The sequence below is a fragment of the Corvus moneduloides genome, chromosome 15, assembly GCF_009650955.1.
Source record: "Corvus moneduloides isolate bCorMon1 chromosome 15, bCorMon1.pri, whole genome shotgun sequence".
Lineage (NCBI taxonomy): Eukaryota > Metazoa > Chordata > Aves > Passeriformes > Corvidae > Corvus > Corvus moneduloides.
In genome coordinates this window covers 6,497,430-6,523,674 of record NC_045490.1, presented here as the reverse complement: position 1 = coordinate 6,523,674, position 26,245 = coordinate 6,497,430, and the positions used below count along the sequence as shown (strand labels likewise).

Sequence of the window (26,245 nt, the reverse complement as noted above, 5' to 3'; positions counted from 1 at the left end):
CTGCTATGCATTAATGGTTTCCCTGCTGACTGTGTATGAGACCGAGCAGGTTAAAGCAGAAAACTGGAATGTACTGGTGGACAGGGAAGAAAGAGCCAATGAAGGCCCTACAGCAGGGCTCAGGCAGTATTTGCCCCTGCTTAGTTTGGCTTTAGCCAACACCATTTCTCCCTCACATTTCCAAACCTCAGATCCACTTCCCAAGGGGAAGAGGGATGTGTAAGAGCAAGAAAAAGCTGTGGCTACTGACCCATCTCCTCCCTGGCCCAGGTGCACTTGATGAAGGACTCGTTGTCAGAGTTGGACGGGGGTGCAGCGGGGGGCAGGTTGGGGGCCACGCTGCACACGATGGTGCCCCGGTGCTTCGGGGCGTTGGCCGAGTTGAAGGTGACGAATTCCGGGGTGCCGGTGGCCTTGCGCTGCTCCGGCGTGGCCCGGTCCAGGTTGTTGTGCGCCGCGTCGCTGAGGATGTTGAGCTCGATGGGGGGCACGCCCTGGGTGCCCACACCCACGCTCTTGGAGAACTCACTCTTGGACAGCAGGTCGGGGTCCTCGCGGGCCACTGGCTTGTGCGCCTTGGCGCGGTGGCGGCAGCGCTTGCGGATGAGCACGAAGGCCACGGCCAGGATGGCCGCCCCCAGCACGCCGGCCGCGATCTCCGCGATCTCCTCGGGACCCAGCGCCCACTGCGTGGGCACGATGGCGGGGGTGATGATGGGCTGGGTGCAGTAGTCCCCCTGGTAATCTGACGGGCAGATGCAGTGGATGGAGCCCTGGCTGCTCACGCAGCGCCCGGCGTTGTGGCACGGGTTGTCTTGGCACTCCTCCGCCAGCTTCTCACACCTGTGGGGAGAAAGGGATGGACATAACCACCATCAGTCTGGGATGCACCAAAACTGCCTCATCCTGTTCAGGGCTCTGGCTTACACCACCCAAGGATGCTCTATCCTGGTCTGCTCTTCCTCCCTCGCTGGATTCTTGCTCCCTGCTTATCCTGGCAGAGGATCTTTGAGTATAAAACGATGCTTTTCAAGAGACCATGTTTTACAGGGTGGTCCTATTTTTCAGTCATGTGCCCAAATTAAAATGGGGGGCTTCCTGCCTCAGAGGGGTGTTTGTAGTTCCAGGGCTAACACTGCATAGAGAGATGCTCTCATCCTGTTAAATCAGGGAGCCCAGGGTCAGTCTAAGGTGTGTTAACCTCTTAAGAAGTCTCCCACGTCCTTCAAGCTCTGTGGAGCCTCTGGATGGTCGGTGGATGTCTGCAGGTTGCTGCAAATATTTGGGGGAAAGACTACCCTGTGAGGTGGTGAGTGGACATCCTTGTTGGAGAGGACTTTTGGTATTTTATGGACCATCTGCAGAACCAAGATGGAATTTCTGATTCTCTGTCCTGCTCCAGACCACACAACCTAAATATTTGCCAACAGTACAGGGGACCTTCCAACAGCAATGACCTCCCCATGCTAGGGGGAACATACAAGGCTTTATTGGCTTTCCTTCCTTTTTTTGTTCTTATTACTGAACAAACTCCGTGAAGTTTGCACTGCTCTTGTTGTAGTCAGTGATTTAGGATGTGTGAGCTGGTGCGTGCGACGTGCACCCACAGGCTCCGGCTGATTTCAGGTATTACACTGCCACCTAATGCTCAGCTATAGGCTTTTATTCCAAGAGCTGCACGGATAATTTCTGTCTTTGCCTTGATCCACAGGACCAGTGCTCATCCTGGCTAAATGGGCAAGGCAGAAAGATGAACTGGGTGTGATGCTGTTGGAGCCTGCACTGGAAATCTCTGACCAGGCCGGGCTGGAGGCAGGGTGGGGGTCTTGGAGGGGCCGCTGGGTGGGGTGGTAATGCCCATTGCCTTGAGCTGAGATTTGAATTGGTTGAATTGGATGAATCACAGCTGTGAGCTGGGACAGAGATTTCCTTTACATGAGCTCTGTAGAGCTGGTCCTGGATAGAAAAGGTGCCTTTAGCACCTGCAGGATGGGTGTTCAGGCTATTGAAGCAGGGGGCACCTTACAGGCAGCTTCCCCCAACCTCAGAGCACCCTCCTGCCACCCAGTGCAGTGTCTGCCTGTACCCTACTGCCAGGCCCCCCGCCACAGCTGAGCTGCCCCCACCACAGCCAAGGTGTTCCCATTACTGCTGAACTCAGCTCCCGTCATGGGGAGCAGCAGCGTGCGGGGAGAGACTCTCCCCCAGCAAGGAGAGGCACTGAACTACCCCACAGCACCTGCAGGCACCAAAGCAGCTGTTAAGCAGAGGAGATTTTTCTGTTTTCCCTCCTGCTCAGAGGAGATGGGCACAGAGGGGCAATGGCCACACGATGGCAGAGTTATTTGTGTCCTGTTCCGCTCAGCTCTGCCCTTACACCTCCCAGCTGCAATGCTCAGGTACCCGCTGTTTGCAATTAATCCCAGAGTGCGTGGATCTGGCGAGCTCCAGAAATGTGCAATGCTCATGTTTGCAGCCCATCATGGGATGCCACCTGTCCCAAAGCCCCCCCAGGCCTTACCTTTCGCCCAGGTACCAGTCAGGGCAGTGGCAGGAGTAGCCGGTGGCTGAGACGGTGCAGGTCCCCCCGTGCAGGCAGGGCTTGGACTCGCAGGGACTGTCCCCAAGCTCACAGTGCTCACCAGAGAACAGCCCGGGGCAGATGCAGGTGTAACCTGGAGAGGGTGAGAGTGAACATATCTGTGTGGAAAAACGGGCAGGAACAGGTAGGAGCAGTGCCTGGTGCCCCCACAGAGGGCTCAACACAGCTACCCAGGCGCAGGTATTTGCTGCTGCAGCAGGTGCTGTGGGGCACCCAGACCATCCCTGGAGGCCTGGTGGGTGTTTTACAGGACCTGGTGTAGTTGCTGGAGGTTGGGTGGCCACTCTGGGGCAATGCAGTGGCACTAGGGAGCTGTTTGAGCAACAAGTCAAGCCTGTCCTCTCCTGACACAGACCAGAGATGCAGTCAGGGCACAGCTTTATTGCATGGAGAAGCTGAGGGACAAATCTGGGATAAAAGAAAGGGAACTTGGCTGGCTGATTCACCGTTTCTGACTCTGCTAAGTGCAATCCCCTGTAATTTGTTGTTCTCAGGAGTCTTTGGTCCTGCGAGTTCTCGTGGTATGAAGTGCCTGTCTCAACATGCCGAGTTTCTCCTGCTTACAGGAGATGTCTGCTCACAGCCAGAGAGAAACCCAGCACAGCCAGGGACTCGGAGGGGGCTCCGGCTGTTTGTGCTTTTGGCTGCTGTTTAGTGTAGCCCTAAGCATGGGAATGTCCCTGGCTGTGCTGAGCTCCTGCTCGTCACCTGGCTGGTGCTGTCATGCAGGAAATCCAGAGTTTCCACCTTGCAGCACACTTGGAAAGTCTTTGCTACTCATCCACAAGCTGAACCCTGCTGTAGAGCATGGGGCAAACAACGGTGGGCCTGTTCCCACATGTGTGTCAGTGGCTGTACCAGAGGGACGTGCTGACACCGGTGCAGCAGGTGCTGGACATTGCCCACAGGGCTGTGTGTGCCCAAACACATGTCCTGGATGTGGGGCTCACTGGTGTTTGTGGTCCTGAGCGCTGTGGTTGGGGTGGTGCTGGGCTGGCCCGGGCTCTCTCCCCACAGGTGAGTTCTCACACGGCCACGTGGTTCCCTGGGCTCGCTCCCACAGGCGAGTCCCTGCCTGTGCTCTAATCCCACGCCTGAGATCCCTGGGCACAGCTTTGCATAAACGCGTGCTGCCTGCCCAGGGTCCCCAGGACTGAGCCCATGGCACTCAGGGAAGCCAAGCAACCAGGATAACCTCACAAATAAACATCCCTTGAGCAATCCCTTCCCTGCAGGAGTGTCCTGCCTGAGGCCATGTCTCACAAGCTCTTTCCTGGTCAGTTGGGCCATTTGCAGGAGAAATTGTTCATCTCGGAAGGAAAACTATGGGAAGGGCATTGGATGATCATTAGGTTATCACTGAGGGAGTGATTTTTCACCTCCCCTCCCACTGTATTCTCAAAGCAGGGATGCCTTGCAGAGATGTGTTTTCCCCTCATGGGCTTTGAGCCCCTTCCAGCCCAGCCAGAGAGGTTTTCTCTGCAGAAGGTCTGAAGGCTGAGCTGTGAGTGCCAGCCAGACTTAACTGTTCTGTACATTTACATCTGGTGTCAAACAAGTTCACCTGAACCAGGCAGCTGCTGAGTCGACAGGGCTGGGAATCTTGTTCCCAGAGGCAGCGGGCACGGCAGGAGAAGGTGGTGCCTCCTCTGTCCTCACTTGCTCGCTGGGCAGGGTGTGCTTTGGCAAGGACCCCAAAGAGCACAGAGCTGCAGGAGCAGCTTCTGCCCCACGCAGCAGCGTGGGAAGCATCCCACTGCCCCTCGGAGGGGCCGAGGCACAGGCAGTACCCATCTCATACACGGGGTGTTATGGGGTGCAGCCCTGCTGTGCTGGCAGCTACGACGAGGTGTAGGGTAGTGACACACGGGTGGACATCACTGGGAGCAGCTCCTCTCCTCACAGCCCCTGTCCCTGTGATACAGCTCACTGCAAGGAGCCCCTCTGATGGCAGGAACGGGGCAGCAGTGACACTGCCTAGGGCAGAGCCTGTATCAAACCTCTTTTGGGTGTGTGCATGCCATGTTAGCCTGGGACTCTTGGATCTGAGCTTACGGTTTTCCCATATCCCTTTGCATAGCCCTGGGGAGCTGCTCGATGCAGTGGGAAAGAGGCCAAGATCTTGGCTTGTTTCTGCCCAGATGCCATCACCGCATGATCCCATCTTGCCTGATTCCACCTTTGTTAACAGCTCCTTAAGCAAAAAGGATGCAGAGGGGTGGGTGGAATTTCTATTTGCATTCGAGTTTTTGGCAACACTCTGCTCTCCTATGTCATGCATACTCCTTAGAAACACCTTCCTGCCCTCTGGGGCCATGGTCCACTGGTGAGAGACAGGATGATGATCTCATACCCTGCAGCTGCTGCTGCACTGAGTCACTTGAGGTCCCCTGGGACAGAGGACCTCTGCTTCCCCTCTGGAATAGCCCCTCCATGGGGATGAATAAAGTTGCTGCATCTTTCCCCCCCCCACTGCTTATTGCCCTCCTCTAGCTCTGCGTGGGATGTTCACATACCTCCTCCATGAGTTTCAGAGCACATCCCGTTGTTGAGGCAAGGGTTGCTGCTGCAGGCACCAGTGGGGGAGCAACACTGCCTTATCCCCACCTCCTCCAAGACTTCCTTCGATTGCCGTTTCCCAGGAAGGAGAACCACTTCTCTGCCGTTGATGGCAACCACGTCCAGGCAGCCCCTGAACCCCCGTGTGACTCTCTGCGACTGCAGCGACTGCCGGAGGCCCCCAAAAATCAGGTCTTGTCTGCCCTGGGAGATGCTACAGGTCCCTGGCAGCTGGAGAGAGGCATTTCCCAGGCCATCGACGAGCAGGCGGACCGAGGTGTTCTTCACCTCCAGGAACACCGAGTGCCACTCGCCGTCGCTCACAAAGCGTGAGGAGGAGAGGTTCCCAGCGGAGATCCCCCGGCAGCTGTACCCAAGCTGAGGCACTCCATTAACCATCTGTAAAACACACAAGTCACAGGTAGCTGTGACACGGGTGGCTGGTGTTTATGAAGGGTTTCAACATTTCTGCTGCTTGTTCCCCTCTCTCCCTGCCTTCACACTGACAATTGAGATGACTCCCAACTTTCTGATTCCAAGAAGTACCAGCTAGGCAAATGCAGTCCCTTTCACCAGTATTGACCTATGCTTGGATCAATTAAAGCCTGTTTAAGTGACTGCAACTTCCTTTATTTTGCAAAATATCCCTCTGACACAATTTCAGCTGTGGTCCTTCCCTGCAGCCTTTGACCAGCATGCAAGGAGGGAAGCTCATCTTTCCACGTAACAGAGAGCAGAGCCATGGGATCATACCGCTACTGCTGCAGCTGCTTGCCCTTCCTCCCATCTTCTTGAGCCTGATCAGAGCCCTGCATTCAGACTATCCATAAGTGCATCACCAGTCACAGATGGACTCCTGTTCTGGGCCATGTGGTTTTTGTTCTATTCTCAATGTCTCATTAGTGGCAGGGAAAGGTGCTGGAGCAGTGGCCCCTCTGGCAGGGGTGAGGATGCTGAAAGAATCTTGTTGAGGAGAAGCACTGGCAGCTTTCTCTGGAGGAGAAAAGGAGGACTTGGGAGGCAGAGAAAGGAATTACTTTTGTACCCATGCTGGAATGCCAGGCCAAAGCTACTGATATGTGCTGCAATCCAATCCTTGATCTCCACCAGACTGGAGAGAGACAAGGTACTGAGCTGCTGAAAGTGAACCAGACCAGTGTCTTCTGCATTAAACAACAACATCAGAAATTCCTATTCCTGGCCCAAGATTCATCTTTAAAAGTCATAGAGGATGGAGAAAGGAAAAGTTAGCTGTGTTGTTTCAGGGTGAAGTCAGGGTTAAACCCCTTTTTCACCTTTATCTCCCCAGTGCTTTGTTGATAAAACCTCTCTCTCACAGAAGCCAAGAGCCTATGGAAAAGGAGAAAAGAGATGGAATGAAGTGTTTGTGGGAAACCTGCAAAGCCTGCTGTGTAACATCAAGCAATTCAACCCAGGCAAGAGTGATGTCCATGGGGGACGAGGAGGGATGATTCTTGGAAGGGGTTTAGAAGAGGAGGAATGATCATGGGCTACACTGACTCTAGAAAAACCCACATACAATATGAAAGGGCTACTCTGGAGGGGAAAAAAGCAGAGCAGCACAGTAGTTAACTTAGAGAAGCCCATGGTATAAATAAATCCCAGTAGGAGGAGAAAGCAACTGCTGAAGGAAGGAAGAAAAAGAAGCAGCTGGCACATGCCATGGAAGGGCCTCAGGGCAACACGTGTGTAAATCCCTTTGCACAATTGGCAAGCACACCAGAGAACTTTGTCACTTCACTTCATCTGCAGGAACATGATTTCACTTCAGATGGGTCTGTAGATTTGGCTTATCAATTTCTGGGGCTGGGAGACAGCTGAGAACTCGATTCCCTGGAGCAAGAACTGACAGGCTGCCAAACCTTTCCCAGTTTGCCTGGTCTGCCATCCTCTTGCTGCAACCTATTTCTGAACATCAGGAGAGCTGAGAGACTGGAAAAGTGATGATATTCATGCTCTTGGGAGAGCTCATCCTCTTCACCAAATCTACAAACCATCACTTATGGTCGTTTCAAGGCTTTGGCTCCTATCCGGAGTACTGCAATTTACGAAGTTTAAAATCTTGAGGGATTCCTTCATTTTTATCAGGCCAGGTTGTTTAGAAATGTTTTTATCCCCAAGATATTGCTAATAAAGTGGGTCAGGAAAGAAATGATTCACAGGCTCTTTTATGGAGGAGGCTTTATGAATGTTTCCTATTGAAAAGCTTGTGGAGACAAGCTTGGGCACAGGAGATCATGGGCTCACTGAACTCCACCAACAATGAGCCTTTTCTCCCTTGACTCCCTTGATCCCTTGGCCTGGATCAATGGAGTTCCTTGCCTTCTTGTACTTCCTGAGCACCATCTAAAGTGCTGGATTCTTCCTGATGAACTATTTGGTGACTCTCCTTCCCAGAGGTGAGGTAGAAAGCTTGAGACCCTTCTTGAGAAATTTTTCTCACTGGCCTTTTACAGTGCAGCATAAGGTCACTCTCAGAGATGAGGACATATGGATGGTATTTCTCTGTTCCTGCTCTTCAGGAGTGATGGCTGTGGCAGCAGGAGCTTGAAATATGTGTGACAGGTTATGTGTGTGGGGGTTGGCTGCTGTGCAGTTCCCTGCCTTTTGTAACAGTGGAAAGACAAGTGTTTCACAATAGGAAGATGGGGTTGTGAAACCATGAGAAGGGATGGGGGAATTCAAGGACAGGATGAACACTTCCAGGGAGGATATAGTGTGTAGATCTCAATGTGATCAGTCTCAAGGACAAATCTCTGTAAGCTGTAAGCATGTCCTGTGATCTTAGTCTCCAGTTAGTCCGAGTTCAGTTGATGAGGAATATACAAAACCCCTATTAAGTCATCTGCTGCTTTCCTTCTGTTGCCAAGGCAGAAGAGGGAGATGATCTTTGAATGCTTTGGTAGGTTCAGTGTTCAGTCAAAGGGAGGAGAGTGATCAAAATGAAATGTTCCTGTCTCTGCAGGTGTCTAAAATAGTGAAACCATCTGAAGAAAGTGGTTGAAAAGAGGGGGTGTGTGTGAAAAATATAATTTAGGACTCCTGTTTTGTCTGTTCTGCCCATTATTGTAAAGGACCTTTAATTTGAGGTCTGAGGGGAAGTTTGCCCTTTGCTAAAGTAGAAGCAGACCAGTCTGTGGACAACTCCACCTGGTAAATTCTTTGTCCTGGGAGGTGTGGTGCAAGAGAGGAATGAAGAAGCAAGCTGTAGGAAAGAAGGTGATGTACACCTGCTGTGGATGTCTGATGACTTCACACCAGAAACCAACACGTGCATTCACAGATGTAAAGAACAATTCACAGTTGTGGTTGCAGCAATTGCCAAACTGTGCTTGGCTCTCACTTGCTCTTCCCAAGTCTTACATTTCAGCTACATAAATTGCTAAGGGTACATATTTTTGCATATCCTTTCTGTGATTCCCTTCCCTGAAAAAGTAAAGTTTTTGTAACTCTGGAGAGAAATCCCCCTGCACTGCAATACACACCTCCAGAGTGGCGTGGTCAGTCCCGTTGGCGTAGAACACGACCGCGTGATGCTGGTGGGTCTTGAGGCGAAAGTGCATGTGCCAGGAGCCAGCCTGGGAGTGCTGGTACCAAATGAAACTGTGGCCTCCAAACCTCACAGCTGTTCCTGAAAGGAGAATGAAAGACAGGTCTCATCTTTGTGGCACTTTGAGCCTGTGGACTGCATCGAACTTTTCTTCTTTTCCTAGCCTGATGCCACAGCTGTCCAGGAGCAGTCTCACCCATGGCAACCCATGCATCCCCACACTGCATCTACCACAGTCCCACTGGGAGCTCCTGGTATTCTATGTACTCAGCTGTGAAGGAGCCCTGAAATATCAGCCTGGCTATTTCTGTCCTTCAAAGTGCTCTCAGCGTGGTCTACAACACCCTTGAATTTCTCCATCCTTAGTAAGTCTTTATATTATTCTGTGGTATCCCCTTACATTCCTGCCTTAGTGTTACTGATCCCTGCTCCCTCCAATTATTTCTTGAAGTATTCTAGAGCCAGTATAACAAATATGCTTTATTTGGCTTTCCTCAAATTTATCAGTTACTCTGTGCTTTTCCAGGCCCAGGATTAACACATGAGATCATGGATCAAAATTCTGATCATTGACCTTCATTACCAGCTATGTATGAGTGACTTTTCCCAATGACAGAGACAGATGTTGCTGTTATTAAATGCTATAGGAGATTAATTTTTAAAAGTAGACTATGTGAAACTTTCAGACTCTAAGAGTCTTTGAAATTGTGGGTAGAGCTCTTGGTCACTGGGCAACCTAATCCCATGGAAAATCCAGATGCTCTACAATGTACTGAAGGAAAACACAACATGCCCAGGTTTATAGGGTCAGACACTGCCAGGAAGGATGGCTCACCATTGCATGAGCAAATTTGCTCCAAGCTGTGCCGTGGGGTGAGGACGCTGAGCCGGGCAGTGCTGTACGTAGACATCATGCCTGGATCCAGCTGGATGGTCTCCTTGCAGACACGGTGGGCACAGTCTGAGCCGTGGCAGGGCACATGGATCGCTTTCTTCATCCGGAGCCCAACGAGCTGGTCCATCTCCCCAGCTGACCCAGTGAGCTTGTTCGCCAACACCCGCGGCTCGTACAGGGAGCCGTGTGGCTCTCCAACAGCCAGGAGCAGATCCACTCCATCAGAGGTGGCTGCAGGCTGCAGGCTGGCCATGTGGATGTTCTGGCGCCGGGTGACAAGGATGTTCCCCAGAAATCTCTGCAAGTTGCGCCAGTGGTCCCCCACAAACTCCTCAGGGGAGAGGTGTCGGAAATGCAGCACCACTGCCTTGTCCAAGGCCTCCTGCGTGAAGCACCACACGTGGACGCTGACGCTCGTGGTGGCTGTGAACGTTCCATCACTGACTGTCACGTTCAGAAGGTAGTGGCCGTGGGGGAGCTTGTCCCCAGCAATGATCTTCCCATCTGCAGCCCCAACAGAGAAGAGACCCTCCTTGGGCATTTGTCCCACCAAAGTGTACACCAGCGTGTCATGGGGGTCCCGGTCCGTGGCGTGGATCTTGCCCAGAACGCCACCTCGGAAGGCTTCCTCATTGGTGGTGATGAATATTTCCAGGGGAAGGGCCGAGGGGGCATATTGGCTCTGCTCAGTCACTTGGATATTTATAAATGCAGATGAGGAGAGGGGAGGGATGCCGCTGTCGGAGACCTGGCAACAGAAGGATCTGTTATAGCCACATGCTGATGTACTGCCACCTCACCTGACTGGCGAGGTCTTGCAAAGAAAAGTGCCTTTCAGGGAGCAGTGAACAGAAGCTCTCAGGCAGCAGATTGGGAATGAAGAAGGAATGGGAAAAATTGGCAGCAGTGTTGGTGCTCTGCCTGGAGAAGGCCCCAGGGAAAGAGCAGCATCCCTTCCAGGATGGAGACTGATAGAGGCCTTCTGCTAGCAGTGGGGTCACGCTCACTTTCCTGTGCACTCAGCAACAGCTGGGGCACCTCTGAGTGGCTCTGAATTCCTGGGGGTTCATAATTTTTGGTGATGTTGCCAATCTTTGCAGTTCCATGCGTAACTGAGTGCACAGAGGTGTAAAGCAGTTACGCACATCAGCACATTCGCTCACCTTCCGGGCTGTTTAAGCCCCTGTGCCACCTCTGACAATGTCTGTCTAGCACTGAGTCAAGGAACCTCAAACAGAAAAATGCGAATAATCAGATTATGGGATAAGTTTCTCCCTAATGCTAAGCAGTTAGAGGTTGAGGTTTGTAATATAATAGTACCCAGCTTTTACAACAACTGCCATTACTGAAGAAGTATGTACTTTACATGTTATTATCCTTTTGTTTGTAATGGACTATCCTTACTGATAACATTGAAAAATAATGAATTCATTCTGCAACAATACAAATCCTTTTTGAAGAGGAACTTGAACCACTTCTTAAATGACAAGGATAATTAGAGAAAGCTTGTAGGACCAGATCCAGGTCTCACTCTAAATTGGAATTCACTAGAATGATTATGGGGAAAGCATCTGTCTAAGGAAACTGCTGACAGAGTATTTTTCATGATCATATTATCTGATTTTATCAACAGAGAAGCTGGCCCCCTGCTTCTTGTGGGCAGACTGTGTGGAGAAATGAGCTCTGCAGCTGGCTCCAAGCTGCACAATTTGTGCCTGGATTGGATTTCTTCAAAGCCAGAGATGTTTTCATTCAGCTGGGCCATGCTAATCACATTTTATTGCTACTTAAGCTGGCTGGGGAATTCAGACACCAGGACAGTAACACAGGCTCTACCTGGACTTGCAATAGGTACTGTTCTTTCATTCTTCTGTTCAGGACAGATGATGTCACCAGCAGACCATTTTGAGTGACTTCAAAGGCTTTCCCATCATTGCCCTGGGTAATCTGGAATGAGTATGGTGGTCCATTTTCTGGGGAGTCTCTGTCACTCATAATCAGCTCCAGGACACTTGTCCCCACGGGAGCCTTCTCCTGAAATGGAGAAAGATGCTGTTGGAGCAAGGTAAGCAAAGAGAAATGGCCCAGGGGTACCTACAGTGCCCCAGCAGCTGCTGGATCAGGAACAGGGAAACGAATCCCACTCCCTCCCCAGAACATACAGAGCACAAAGCAGCAAAATGATTCATCACTGTCTCCCCACTCTGCTCCAACAGCAGCCCAGGCACGAGTTCCTTAGTGCCATGAGAGGGATCAGGACAACAAAGCGTCTCCTGGCTTACCTGCACCACCACACTGTAGTTGAGCTGGAAGAACCGAGGAGGGTTGTCATTGACATCAGACACATGGATGTGCACAGGGACATCACTGAACTGAGCAGGGTGGCCGTTGTCTGTGGCTCGAACTGTCAGGGAGTAACTGGGGATCTGGAGGATTTGTAGTGCAGGATTACTTGGAGAAATGGCAGAATGGTGGCTTTTTCACAATGAAGTTTTATTCTGCTGCATCTTGTTGAAATGCCCAAGGCCATGCACTATGGCCTCAACAGCTCTGCCCTTGGCTAGGGCTCTCCATCCATAAATCTCAATCAAAGCTCACTGCTAAACTAAATCAGCCTTACAACAGTTGCAGAGAAGAGAAACAACTTGGCAAAGATGGATGAAACTAAGCTGGGCAAACACCTGTCAGTAGTGGTTTAAGAATCGTAGCATCACAGAATAAGCTGAGCTGGAAGGGACCCATCAGGATCAGCTCCTGTTCCTGTGCAGGACATCCCAAGAATTCCACCACCTTGTCCAAAGGCTTCTAACTCTGGCAGGCTTAGACAAGCTGCTGGTGTTTTATGAATGAGAGATTGTCCAGGTGACCTTTCTCCTCCCCACACCTGTTTTCTCTAATGCTGTAATGCAGAGAAGCAGAACCCAGCTATGCTGGTTTCCAGTTTGGGGCTGACTCTCACCCAGCCAGCTTGAAGTACCAGTGGAGCAGACCAAAACTCAGAGCTGTGGAAGGTGTCCCTGCCTATGGAAGAGGCTGGAACTAGATAATCCTTTAAGTCCCTTCCAACTCAAACCATTCTATGATGCTATACTGCCTTTCCTAAATCCCAGCCTTCCTACTGCAGTATTTTTGAGTCTAGAAAACAAATCAATGCCTTGTCTTCTACCTACAATATTATGAGTAAATAATTCAGAAAACAGGAGGTAGTTGAGCATACTGTTCTCCCTCAGTCTTTTGGGACAAATTTGTTTCAGCCTTCCCATTCTCATTTTCCTGAACTCACCTCCTCCCTGTCCAGATGCTTGGCAATGCTGATCTGCCCATTTTTGGGTTGAATGGCAAAGTGTCCCAGAGGGTTCCCTTCCACGATGGAATATGTGATCTGATTGTTCATTGACCCATCCAAGTCATCAGCTGACACCTGTTTGGAGAAAAAAAAACCCCTGCTAGGACCCTTGGGCCAAAAAGGACATGCCATGGAGAAAAGGGACCACTTTGTCATTTAAGGGTATTGGTTTGAGCTTGCCTCAAATGAGGAGGGGGAAAGGAAGGTGATTTGAGTAAGTATCATCCAATAGTTTTTTTCAAGACAACACAGTTTTCTCAGCTTTCTCCTAGTCCCTTTCCTGACTTTACCACGCCTGTGATGGTAACAGGCTGGACAGGGAACTCCACATCCCCTTGGGCTCTGCTATTCTGCCCAGAGAAGCCTCTGCCTTCCCCAGGTCACAAAGGCATTGTCTTTTTTCAAGCATTTTAGTTTTCTTGGGATGTTCTCAAAGTTCCTGAGACCACTCCTCATTTTCCCTTAAAGGTGTCTTATAAAGCAAAGTGTTTTCCTTGTCTATGGAGTCTCAGGAATTCTGCCAATCATCCTTTTTTAAAGTCATGCTTTATTTTTAGATGTTGAATGTCACAAGCCCACTGAGGTCGCTGTGTCCAAGGAAAAGTGCACAAGAGGAGTGAATAATGCATAGCACAAATAAAGACTAGGTAAAGACAGCTGGCCTGGTTCATAATCATACCGTGAGGATGATTTCTCCCACGGCAGCATCCTCCCGGATGTCAGTGAAGTAAGGGTCTTGGATGAACTCTGGTGCATGGTCATTAATGTCAGTGATGTTGATCACCACCATGGTCACATCGCTGAGAGAGGCTGAGCCCTTCCTCGTGCCCTCAATGGACAGGTAATACTCGTGACTTGCTTCAAAGTCCAGGCTCTCGTTTATGTATAAGGCACCTGCATTGTCAGATGGGGAAGAAACGACAGAAAAGACTTTGAATGAATGGCACGTGAGATTTCCTGGAATACTTCAGATATGCCAAGGCAACTGCCAAACTGCCAGCTGAAACGGTGTAGTTGACCTAACTTTGACCACCTTGATGTGGAATAATTAGCAAGAGCTGTGTGACCAGAGAGGCTGAGGCTCCATTGATGAGGATGTTACAGCCGAGGGCAGAAGGCCATTGCTGACGCAGCCAAGGGCTCGTTTCAGGGAGTTAACACTGGCCTTCTGATAACAGCTCTTATCACACCACTGTGCAAACAGAACAGGGCTTTATTTGTCTGGTAATCCTGGCTCAACACCTGCCCATGGTTGGGGTGCTATTATCTGTGCTCATTGAGCGCTACTCAATAAAGCTGCCTGTTACCCTGGGCTGGAGGTTCCTCGTGGGACCTTGATGGAAAGACTTTTTAAATGAAACCACTTTCTCCTGCATTTTGAAGTGGGAAAATTTCCTCATCATGTTCTCCATGTATCCCTCATTCACATGGACCTGTCTCAGGTCTCAGACACATAGAAATAATCTTTCCATTAATTTCAGCAAGATTTGGATCACTCCTTAAGTGACCTGGATGGCAAAATTTGGAGTAGAAAGGAAGACTGTATTCCCTACCCTTGTGCTGGGTACAGACAGAAGGGAGCAGAAGTGGGAGCCAAATGGAGAAGAACCAGAGAAGATGCACACAGAGACAGCCTTTGATGTTGGATCAACCTGGACCTGCTCGGGCACAAGATCATTTTACCTGTGTTTGAATTGAGCTGGAATTTCCCGTGGTCATTGCCGTTCACAATTTCATACTTGATCTCTGTGTTTTCTGCATTGTCCCTCGTCAGGGCTGACAAGTTGAGGACCTCGGTACCCACAGCCACGTCTTCTTTTACCATGGCCACATATTCAGGGGCCAGGAAAACAGGCAGGTATTCATTGAGATCCACAACAGAGACAGTGACAGTGCCCAGAGAAGAAAGGGGCTCCGGGGTGCCTCGGTCAGTGGCACAGACTGTCAGCTCAAACGCTGAGTGCTGGGAATCCTTCAGAGGCTTTTCCAGGCGGATCACCCCTGTGGTTTCCTCAATTGAAAAGTGTCCATTGGCAGAGTCAGACAGAGAATAGACCACCTCAGCGTTGAGACCTGGAAGGGTAAGGGACAGGCTGCAGTAATTCATGGGTAGGGATGCTGCTGGGTTTATTTATAATCTATTAAGACTATATGAACTTAATGACCTTCAGTCCCAGGGACAATGGAGGCTGTATGAACATCATATGAACATTGAGTGTGCCCCTGCTCATCTGAAGGTTCAGACATCTGGCCACCCTCACCATTATCCACCAGTGTCACCTGCCTGCCTTTACTGGCGTTTCCCCTCTTGAATTACCTTGTTCTCAAATGTAATTTCCCTTCATATCTGCTTCCAAAGAAGATAAATACGATCTTGCTTCTCTGTCATCCTAAATTCAGTCTCTGCTGGAGAGGTTTATTGAAAGTTCCTTTCTTAGGAGCCTTACCTATATCTTTGTGTCTTCAGGAGGACCTCTCCATCCAGATTACCTACCTCGCCCATATCTAAAACTCCTTTTATTCCTTATTCCACACATTCTCAGTCCCCACCCTTGATAAAGTTTCTGTCCAGTTTGGATCCCTGTGTCACAGTTTGTGCTGGGCATCACAGTTACAGTTACTGAGCACGCTCTCAAAGAAGGTCTGCATGTTTCTACAGATACTGCACTCCCAACAGGGTCACAAAAATGCTGATGCCAGCCCAGTAGTCAAGAACATGTCAGTGATGAGATCCAGGCACATCTTCGCCAAGATTCAATCATCTAAACTCATTGCTGTAGCACTTCCCTAGGTTTCAAAAGCTTCTATTCAGAATGAAAGACGAACTCTACCAACACATAAATCCCATTCTGACTCACCTTCATCAAGGTCCCTGGCAGCAACCACGGCAATGGGTGTCTTTGTTGTGGTGTTATCAAAAACGGCCACGGCACAATGACTGGGGAAGAACCTTGGTGCGTTGTCATTGGTGTCCTCGATGATCAGCGTCACATCAGCCTGGCAGGAACGGCCCCCGCCGTCGGTGGCTTTGGCTACGAGGTGGTACGTGGGCTTCTGCTCACGGTCAAGGGGTGCAGATGTGGTCAGCTCCCCTGTGGGAAAGAACAGGAGGTGGTCCTGTCTCCAGCAATCACAGCCACAGCCTACAAGACCTCAGAGAGGTTCAGCTGCCTTCCTGGATGAACCGTGGGAGACAATAATTGAGCTAATAGTGGTGATGTGTCCACGCCACATTGCTCAGGGCTATCCTCGGATCACTGCCAGCCAGGGCCCTGGCAAGGCTTTGCATGGGGAGTCCTGCAAGTTCAGCTGAACTTCATCCAAGGGATGCCATCATGGGATAAAACTGTTCATAAATAAATTGTACTTCTAAACTGCACTGCATTGAGCTTTCTGCAATGTAGCAAATTCCAAGTGATCTCTAGAATGATCACAAAGTCTGTTTGGGTAAATACACTACCCAAGATGGGACAAGAGGTGTTTTGGAATTTAGAACTTGTGTCTTTGGCTCAAGCCAAATACTTGCTGCTCTCTCCTCCTTGCGACCTGGCTGTTAGCAATAGTGTCTGCCCTTCATTTTAACAACATTTGTAAAGAGAGCAAGCAGGAAGATGCGAAGCTCACTCTCCTGGATGCTGTGGCCATTCCTTCCTAGCTTGGGACAGCTGGAATGAAGAGCTCCTTGTGTTTGCTCAAGAGGAGGTAAGTGTTGAGCCATGTTGGGAGCTTGCATTTCTCGGGGGTTGCTGAGGGAGAGGACAAAAGCATCCCGTTGCCCTGCTCTCACCTGTGTGTGGGCCCAGCCGGAACTCCTCCGCGCCGGGGCCATGCAGGCTGTAGGTTATCTGGGCATTGCTGCCGACGTCGGGGTCGGTCGCTGATATTTTCAAAATGAAAAGACCCGGCCCAGCATCTTCAGAAACTCTCCCAGTGTAGAATATCTGGACAGGACAGAAGAAATCGTTGGCATCTGAGCCATCTCCAAAATACCTCATCCCATATGGGGGGGAACAGACCAACAGAAGCTTCACAGAGAAGGATAAACCGTGTCGTTTATAGGGGAACACAATGTGCCTCCCATTCTTGGCTGCTGGGGTGTGGACTGGGACCAGTGAGCTTATTTCACACAAGCCTTTAAATCTCCTTTGGGAAGTAACCACCTCTGTTCGTTCTCACCAGGGGTGACGTCCACACCAGCGATCAGCTCTCGACAGCAACAAACCTCCTGATGGGAATCTCCCAACTTAGCAGGATATAAAACTCAGTAATTTACATGCCCCTTCCCAGGAGGCTTCCTGGCATTGTTTATCGCCAAAAATTACTCTTCATAATGCTTAGGCTCTCACTTGCTGCTGGCAAACATGCTTGGAGGCTAGACTTAATATTCTTGCTTGACATGCAGCTTAATTAAAATAGTTAAGCATAATCAAAGCAACAGGATCGTGTGAGAAGAATTATGACAAGCCAAACCCTTTAACATGCTCTGCCTGTTCTTTCTTCTTTGCTATTGTGTTCTTTCCCTCCCAGGATCTCCCTTTATGACCCTGATGTCCCAGAACAGACATCTCACCTGGCCACACTCAGGGCTGTTGTCATTGATATCCAGTACAAAAATTTCCACTTCAGTGGTAGCCTGAAATTTCCCATCAGAGGCCATAACCTTGAGGAGATATTTCTCCGTATCTTCTCTGTCCAGAGGCTTCTTGGAAGAAATTGTCCATTCACCCTCAATTTGGTCAACTGTGAACTGTCCCAGTACGTCTCCTTCTAGAAGGGGGCAGGAAGCAAGTAAAAAAAGGCATTTACTAAATGCTTAAAATCAGAAGTGACAAGGAAAGGGAATATAGGTGTGTCCAACTGATGGTTCCTTAGGAGACTTGAAGGACTTTGATGCTCTTAGAGGTCTGTTCCAATCGAAATGATTCCATGACTCTCTGACTCACACTGGTGATGCAGAGAGGGCACTGGTGGTGCATCCAGCAGCTGAGGAGCTTTTGGTCAATCTCACTGCACAGCTGGGAAATACCCTGCATGCTTTAGTTATTCCCTGTCTGCACATTACAGTGGGAGAAGGAAACAACTGATTGCAGAAAAGTCAGTAATGTTCTGCAGATGTGCATATTCATTGCCTCAAAACCAGTGTCTCACCTTCCCAAAGCCTGTCAGTCTTTCTTGGTGCATGTTCCTAAAGGGATCTGAGAGTTGTAAATACCCTGCAGACATTGTTTGGATCCTGTTGTTATGGCACCATATGTAGTTGTACTTCCTCTTAAACTATAGGTATTTAATGTATAGCTTTGTTTTCTGGGGCTACTTTTTGTTTCTGTAAGAGGCAAATGATGAGAGGTAAATCCAGACTAGGCAGGCTCTCTGGTCCACCAGATTAATCCTGCTCCTACTGTTGTTACACATGTTGGATTTTAAATGGGCTGGATGCTGCCACTGGAGAATCCCCCTCTCCTGGGAAGGAGCTGGTGTCCTCTCCTGACCCAGGAAGAAGCACGGCAGGAAATGGGAGTCAGTGAAGAGAGCTGGCTGTGGAATCCTGTTTGTGTTGGACTCTGAAGGGTCTTGCACAGTGGGGTAAATTAAATTCACTCCCTTTCTGCTTTCATTTATGCTGCAGTGATGAGGTGGTGGAGCTGGAGGCACAGTGACACCTCTACTAGCTCTTCCTCTGATGCTGGGAAGCACCAGCCTATGCCCCAATTTAGTTTCTGAGTGTTTGAAATCAATGTGGACAGGGGGAAGCTGGGCTCTGTGTTCACCTAATCCTCTCTTTCGTTGCATTTACATTTATTTGTAGTGTTTGACCTGTGCTGCTTCTGTGCAGAGCACAGAGAGCACAAGGTGTTCACCCCCTAACACGATGTGCATCCTCTCAGGTTTAAAGTACTTGGAAGTTACTACTACCTTTAAGATGGCAGAAATGTGAATACATAATAGATTAAATCTTTCCTCCCAAAGGCTTTCAAATACCTAGGCATGCCATAAACCAAATTAAAGTACCAGCATTCCTCCCCTGTTTTGGATGGTTACAATAATAGATAACAGGCTGCAGCATGATCTGGCCTAATGTTTTGACCCTGAAGGGTCCTCATTTGAGTCTGAACAAACATTTTAATTTGAAGTATCTGCTCCAGGTCTTAGAAAGACCCTTTAGGGTCAAAAAATACCATAAAATCAAGCTTCTACTTGTGCAGGTGCACAACAAACATTCCAGTGTACCTTGCTATTTTACAGCAGTGGTTAATTTTAGTTGGCTTATGTGATGTTTCAGGGATGCAAGTGTAAGTTTTAGTATTTCTTGTTAGCCACAACCTTTACTAAGATTGACGTGAGCGTTTTAAACATCCCCCAGTGCAGAGTGACTAACTGCAGCCTTGTTATTAAGCCAGACTCCAAGTGGTTTTGTAGGAAACACATTTAATACCAAAAAGTTATATATAGTTACTAAAAACACAGACAGGCTACAGGTATATGTGTCATGTGTAAACTGACTGCACTGCTGGCATGAGAAAAAGTTGGGTCAAAGAACTTAAATACAGATCACAGTATCTGTATGTGAGAAAAATCGTCCTTCCTGCTGTGCCACCTCTTCTGTTCTTCCAATAGATATTACAATTACACTGTCTTAATTATTCCTCTCTTGAGAAAGTGTAAATAAATATTTCTACAGTACAGTGTAATTACTTATATGTATCTTACTTATTTATTCCCAAAGAAATAGGACGATTCAGTGGTGAGATAGTTATTTTAATGATCATTCCTCCCACTGCAGTTAGTTACTAAAGGGTTTTGTATTCTCCAGATATATTAACTGAAGAGTCCAACTCATGATGGAGCTCAGCCTTCATCTCCTGCTTCTCATAGGACTGTCAGCATAACACTATTTCTGCACTAATAAGCTGTAAGACAAGGTATCAAATCCTCACTTTAAGATGATACTCTCTTCCTGCCCACTGGAGATTCAAAGTCAGGAAAAACTCACCAGTGATGTAGCACGTGACCCGCCGGTTCTGCTCAGAGATGTCCGCGTCGATGGTGCTCAGGGTGACAACGACCTGGCCCGGCTCTGCGTTCTCAATGACCGACCCCTTGTAGAAATCTGAGGTGAACTGCGGGGCATTGTCGTTTTCATCAGAGACAGTGACCTCCACCAGGGTTTGGGAAGAGAGCTGGACCTTCTTGCCGTGATCAGTCGCCACCACATAAAAGCGATAGATCTCCTGGTCTTCACAGTCCAGCTCTTTCAGTGTGGTGATCCACCCGCTCTCACCGTCGATGGTGAAGAGCCCGCGGAGGTTGCCAGATTCTGCTTCCAGACTGTAGGTCACCTGCCCATCACTTCCCATGTCCTGGTCAATAGCTGTCACTTGAATGACTGTGGTTCCTGAAGGCATGTTCTCCATGACAAAAGCTCTGTAAGGATCTGCCTCAAACACAGGTCTGTTGTCATTGACATCCTGCACTTGGATATTCACAGAGACCAGAGACACCAGCTCAGTCTCCTGATGTGAGCAGTGAGCCATGACATCAACCTGGTACCACTTGGTGGTCTCATGATCCATGGGTTTTTTGATTTTCAAAGCCCCTGTTTGTTCATCCAGTGTGAACACCTCGTCCTTGTTACTTTCTGTAGTGGTTCCCTTCACCAGGCTGTATATAATGGGATCCTCTGCAAAAGCTTTGACTGACCCTATTTCTGACCCCTCTGGAAGATCCTCAGATGCAGAGAACGTATAAAGGGGCTCAGAAAACCTTGGCAATGTCACCTCCCTGGGGACAATCTGGAGATTCACTGGAACAAGGGAGTTCCAGTGAGGGGGTCTGCCATCTTCAGCTTTCACCTTGAAGTTAAAGGCTCTGTTTTCTAAACCAATAAGGCTCTCCTTGACCTTAACAACCCCAGTGGCAGCATTAATTTCCACAAGGTCTTCTGCCACATCTTCCACAGAGTCAACAGAGTAAATGACATCTGCATTTGCACCTTCATCGGCATCGTAAGCCAGTACCTGGATGACAGGGGAGCCTTTGCTGACATTGGACTGGATGGACAGTGTGTATTCAGAGGCTTTGAACAGAGGTGGGTTGTCATTCTCATCTGTAAGAATTATTTTCACAGTGCAGAAGGCCACCTTCCCACCCCCATCCTTGGCCATGACTTTAATGGCAATGACTCTCTCTGTGGAATTTTCCCTGTCCAGCTTTTGCAGTGTGGAAATACAGCCTTTATTGTCTATGGAGAACTTCTCATGGGCGAGTTTATTTATGATGGTGTAGTCTATGGTGCCATATGGGCCACCGTCTGGGTCAATAGCCAGCAGCTCAATCACTTTGGTTCCTATCTCAGCATTTTCTGCCAGCTCTGCCTCATACACATTCTGCTGAAAAGAGGGGCTGTATTTGTTGGCATTCGTGGTGTTGATATACACAGGCACAGTGCTCTTGAAAACTCCATCTGAAGCAGAAACTCTGAGATTGTAAGATGGCTCCAAGTCCTTTCTGCAGCGGTTGAACATGGATATTATCCCAGAAGTGCTGTTGATGGCAAAATGCCTGTTGTCATTACCCGAGAGGATCACGTACTCCAGCCGGGTGGTGTCTCCACTGTCAGGGTCCAGGGCCTGGACTTTGATCACAATGTGCCCACACGTAGCCATTTCACTGACCTTGGCTTCATACTGAAGCTGGCTGAACTCAGGGGGATTGTCATTGATGTCTGTCACATCTACGATTACCAGGGCATCGCTACTGAGTGGAGGCACCCCATGATCTGCAGCTCTGACTTTCATGCGGAACTGTTGATTTGTTTCATAATCAAGTGCTTGAGCTGTTGTTATTTGCCCTGTGCTGGCATCAATATTAAAGAACTTGGCAGCATCTGAACCATCATCCATGATCTGATAGGAGACCACTTTGTTTCTACCTGAATCCTTATCAGAGGCAAAGAGTTGGACAACAGGGGTCTGTGGTGGCAAACTCTCTGAGACAGATGCTGTGTAAATGATCTGAGAAAATATGGGGGGGTTGTCATTAATGTCCTCTACCTCCACCTCTACTCTGGCTTCTGAGAAGGATCCAAGTGCTGTGTCTGTGGCTCTAACAGTGAATGTGTGTTTTGTCTCTAGCTCATAGTCCAGCTGCCCTGTGACAGTAAGGACACCAGTTTTGAAGTCGGTGTTGAAGAGTTTCAGGGAATCTTCTTCCACAATGTTGTAGATGAGGCGCAGGCCTTCAGGGCTGCGGGCCTGGATGTGGAGGATAGATGTGTATGGGGGGATGTTTTCTGGCACCTTCACTCGGTAGTACAAACTTTGGAACAGAGGGTTGGACCTGTTCCTCACACTGATCACAACCTCCTCTTCAGCATGCAGGGGAGGCTCTCCTTTGTCCTTAGCAATGACCCGGAGGTTGTATTTATTTAAACCTTGATAATCAAGAGGCCTCTTAAGGGAGATGTCTCCTAGGTAAGGGTCAATCCGAAAGTATTTGTAGTCCTCTGCAAATGAGTAGGTAACAGCTCCGTTATCCCCTATGTCTTTGTCTGTTGCTGACACCTGAAAAAGGACATCCCCTGGCTCTGTGCCATCCTGCACGGAGGTGTAGTATGGCACATTCTGAAACTGCGGGGGGTTGTCGTTGACATCCTCTACATAAACCCTGACTGTGGCTTGGGACACTCTCGGTGGCTTCCTGTTGTCCTTCACTTCCACAGCTACCTCGTGCATGTCTCGCATTTCGCGGTCAAATTTCACACCCTTGGTCTGAAGAACTCCTGAGGCTTGGATCATTTTGAACCTTTCCTTTTCATTCAAAAGCGAATAGGAAAGGGGTTCATTTAGCTGATACCCTTTGACCCCAAGAATGGTTAGAGTCTTCTCGTCTGTAGAGTTCTCCATCACAGTTGCTGTATATATGTCTTGATCAAATTTCAAGCCAGTACCTTGTACCTGAGTTAAATTTACCTTAACCAGAGCAGTACTCTTATATAAGCCATCACCAGCTCTGACTGTGAGCTCTCGGTAGCTTCTCAGGCCAGTGGTGTTAAGAATGGAGATGAGACCTGTGAGTGGGTGGATATGGAAAGCATTATCAAGGTTCCCTTCCACTATGCTGTAGGTCACCTCTGAATCTGCATCTTTTGCCTGCACTGACAGAAGCTCCATCCCTGGGTGGGCAGGCAGCAAGACAGAAATGTCGTAAGTGTCTTTGAGAAAGACTGGAGGTGAATCATTGACATCTTTAACGTGGATTGTGACCTTGGCAGGCTTGGATGCAAACAAGCTGGGACTTCCACTGTCATGCACATGTACACTGAAGTGGAAAACTGGGGTGAGCTCATAGTCTATATCAGCACGACTAGTCAGCGTCCCTGTGCTGGGATCCACTGTGAAATATTTCTGTGCCTCTGGTTCCAAAATCTCATAGACCAGCAGAGCATTGGAGTCTTGATCAGCATCTGTTGCAGAGGTCACAAGAGGAGCATTGCTTTCATCCAGAACCATGCTTTGGGATGGGGCATTCTCCATGATCCAGCCAAGGAAGAAAGGCTTAACGAAGACAGGCACATTGTCATTCTCATCTATGACATAGATAAGCACCACTGCATCCATAAATGCTCCAGCCATGTTGGTGCCACGGACTTTCAACTGGTAAAAAGACACCTGCTCAAAATCTAAGCTCTTCTGAGTGGAAATCAGGCCTGACTGATAGTTCATGGAGAACACTCCATCTCCATTTCCATCTCTTATTTCATAGCTAACTGGTGACAAGCTTGTGGCTGAAACCTGGATCAGGGGAGAGCCAACAGGAGTGGATTCACTGATCTCTGTGATGTATTCGGCCTCTGGAAATTTTGGAGGGGTTCGATCCGAGGGTCTAATGTGGACATGTACCGTAGCAGAATCTTTAAGCTGAGGAAACCCCCGATCTTCTGCCTTTACAATAAGAGTAAATCGCTCCTGCCTGGATGGGTCCAGTTTCTGGGCAACTGTAATAATTCCAGAATATGGGTCGATGCTGAATAAGCCTTCCCCATTACCTGCAAGAACAGAAATTACAGAGTGAAGAATGCAGACACCTTACTGGTCTTGGTTTTCTGAACCTCTTTTTTCATAGATTCTCCTGATTTCAGACCTGATTAACATCTGTTTCTTTTACTGGGAGAAATTAATTCATTTCTAAACAATTTTAATTATAAGAACAATGAACCCATTGAGATCTGTGAACTAACATTTGAATCAATCAAAATGTAAATTGGAGATAAACACCCTTCTAATTTAAGCATATTTAGTGGTGGCAGAGCATGTGCTTGAAGCTTTTGCCTCGTGTGCAGAACATGGTAGCACACACAGTACTAGTTCCTTCAAGCCCTGTCATGCTTGTAATTACCAATACTTCAGGAGCAATTAAATTCCTCAGTCCTTGATAATCTAAATTGCAGTGAGAAAGATGGAGCAAAGGATGGCTTGTCTCCTGTGAAGAATTTACAGGCTAAATAGGCCGTGTGGCACAGACATAAATACTTAAGTTTTAACCTTTATAGTGAATGATAAAATATTTGCCCACTGAGCACGAATGACTCAAAACCACCACCAATCAATGCTGAAAGGGTTCTCGCCATTCCTTGAGGATGTGTTTCTTGGTAGAAATAGTGGAATGATGATGACTGCTGTGGGAATTGGAGTACTTTTGCCTAACAACTGAATAGTTCCCATGGACAAAGAGGAATTTTGTCCATGAACTCAGATTTTAGATTGTTCTAACTCGTCCAGTCACATTTTTTCTTAGACCAGTGACTCAACATTAAGCTGTCTTCTTAAGAAAAGATGCTAATATTCCATAATACAGAAACTACCTACTCTAGATTTTTTCCTGGGTAGGAAGAAAATCACATTTTAGAACTGTGCAGCCATTTGCTTTTCTTTGCAACAGCTAGAGAAAAGCTGGTCAAGTGGCCACCAGTTAGAGCATGGTAATGCAGGTATGATCATAACCTAAACTGTCTTGTTGCATGGCTCTCACCTGCCTGAAGGGAGTAGTGAATTTCAGCATTGGCTCCCTGGTCCTGATCAAGGGCTCTGACTTGTATAACCTCTGTGCCCACCACTGCCGAGTCCAGCACTTCTGCTTCGTAATGGATGCTGCTGAACTGGGGAGGGTGAAGGTTGCAGCTGTCCACGTGGATGATGACTCGGACAAAGTTCCGCTTGATGGGGACCTCCTGGTCTCGTACCTGAATGGCAGAGAGAGAGCAGGAACAGTCACACTCGGGGACAAGCCAGTCTTGCCTGCACCATCTTCCAAGTAACTCATCAGCACTCTTACAGAGGGGGGTGTTTTGCAGTGGTACCAAGCCCTTGTCTGGGAATGAGCCTGGAAGTTTCAGCACCAAAGCTCAGCCTGGAGTTTGAAACCAAACATTAACTATTATGCACTCTGTTTTCTTTTGTAAGAATCCAGTGGCCCTCCAAAGAAGGTGGTTAGAGGAATGCAGGGTGTTAACTACATTTAGCCATATAGTGAGGGTTAACACCCTGCTTTCCTCTTCCCCATTGTTCCAGACAAATCCTCCCTCAAAGACTAGAACCACTTTTAATTTCTCCAGTGACCCACATATCGCAGCCAAGCTGGTGGACTCAGCAGGGCTTGGTTAGGACTCACCATCACTGTGAGGGTGTGCTGAGGCATGGGCTGGGAACTGAAGCCTTCTGCTGTTGTGAGGGCTCCACTGCCTGGATCCAACTGGAAAAGTCTTGTGCTTTTGGGGTCCACACTGCCATGGATGGTGTAGATGAGCCCCTTTCCTTTGTCCTTGTCTGTTGCACTGACTTGAAGGATTTCTCTCCCTGAGGGGGTATCTTCAGGAATCCGCACCTCGTAATGGCTCTCAAGAAACTGGGGACGGTGCTGGTTGATGTCGATCACGTGGATAAATGCCTGTGGGGGAGACAGCACAGTGAGGGCAGCAACTGGACATGCAGCCATGTAAAATCTCAGCTACCAATCCTTCTTGGGCACTGACATACTCTGAGTGCCGTAACCACCACAGTTTTCCACCTCTTGGAGCTTTCCCATCCACGATGACTGGGAGCCCTTTTGTCCTTCATCCGAAGGAACTCCTGCTGTGCCTTGCCCTTCGTGTTTTTCAGTTTGCTTCCTCTCCTTTTTTAAAATCTCTCCAGTCTGGCACAGCATTCAGAGTGAACACGCCTGCACTTGGCACATGGGGAAACAGTCACAGCCTGCTGTGGAAAGCAGCAGTGGCTC

At 48.8% G+C, this 26,245-nt stretch overlaps 1 protein-coding gene across 1 annotated transcript in view; it reads right to left on the bottom strand.

The window, feature by feature from the left end:
- The window catches only part of FAT2 (FAT atypical cadherin 2), a 56,581-nt gene that overhangs the window by 2,143 nt on the left and 28,193 nt on the right, over positions 1–26,245 (bottom strand). Inside the window, exons 8-23 of the mRNA XM_032124591.1 lie at positions 25,640–25,915; positions 25,001–25,211; positions 19,965–24,017; positions 17,544–17,740; positions 16,761–16,914; positions 15,832–16,065; positions 14,657–15,046; positions 13,653–13,867; positions 12,911–13,048; positions 11,910–12,053; positions 11,464–11,661; positions 9,568–10,375; positions 8,668–8,813; positions 5,119–5,560; positions 2,522–2,675; positions 251–843 (exon numbers count right to left, since the gene is read on the bottom strand). Of these exons, the coding sequence (XP_031980482.1) occupies positions 251–843; positions 2,522–2,675; positions 5,119–5,560; positions 8,668–8,813; positions 9,568–10,375; positions 11,464–11,661; positions 11,910–12,053; positions 12,911–13,048; positions 13,653–13,867; positions 14,657–15,046; positions 15,832–16,065; positions 16,761–16,914; positions 17,544–17,740; positions 19,965–24,017; positions 25,001–25,211; positions 25,640–25,915 (8,353 nt within the window). The remainder of the gene's footprint in view (positions 1–250; positions 844–2,521; positions 2,676–5,118; positions 5,561–8,667; positions 8,814–9,567; positions 10,376–11,463; positions 11,662–11,909; positions 12,054–12,910; positions 13,049–13,652; positions 13,868–14,656; positions 15,047–15,831; positions 16,066–16,760; positions 16,915–17,543; positions 17,741–19,964; positions 24,018–25,000; positions 25,212–25,639; positions 25,916–26,245) is intronic.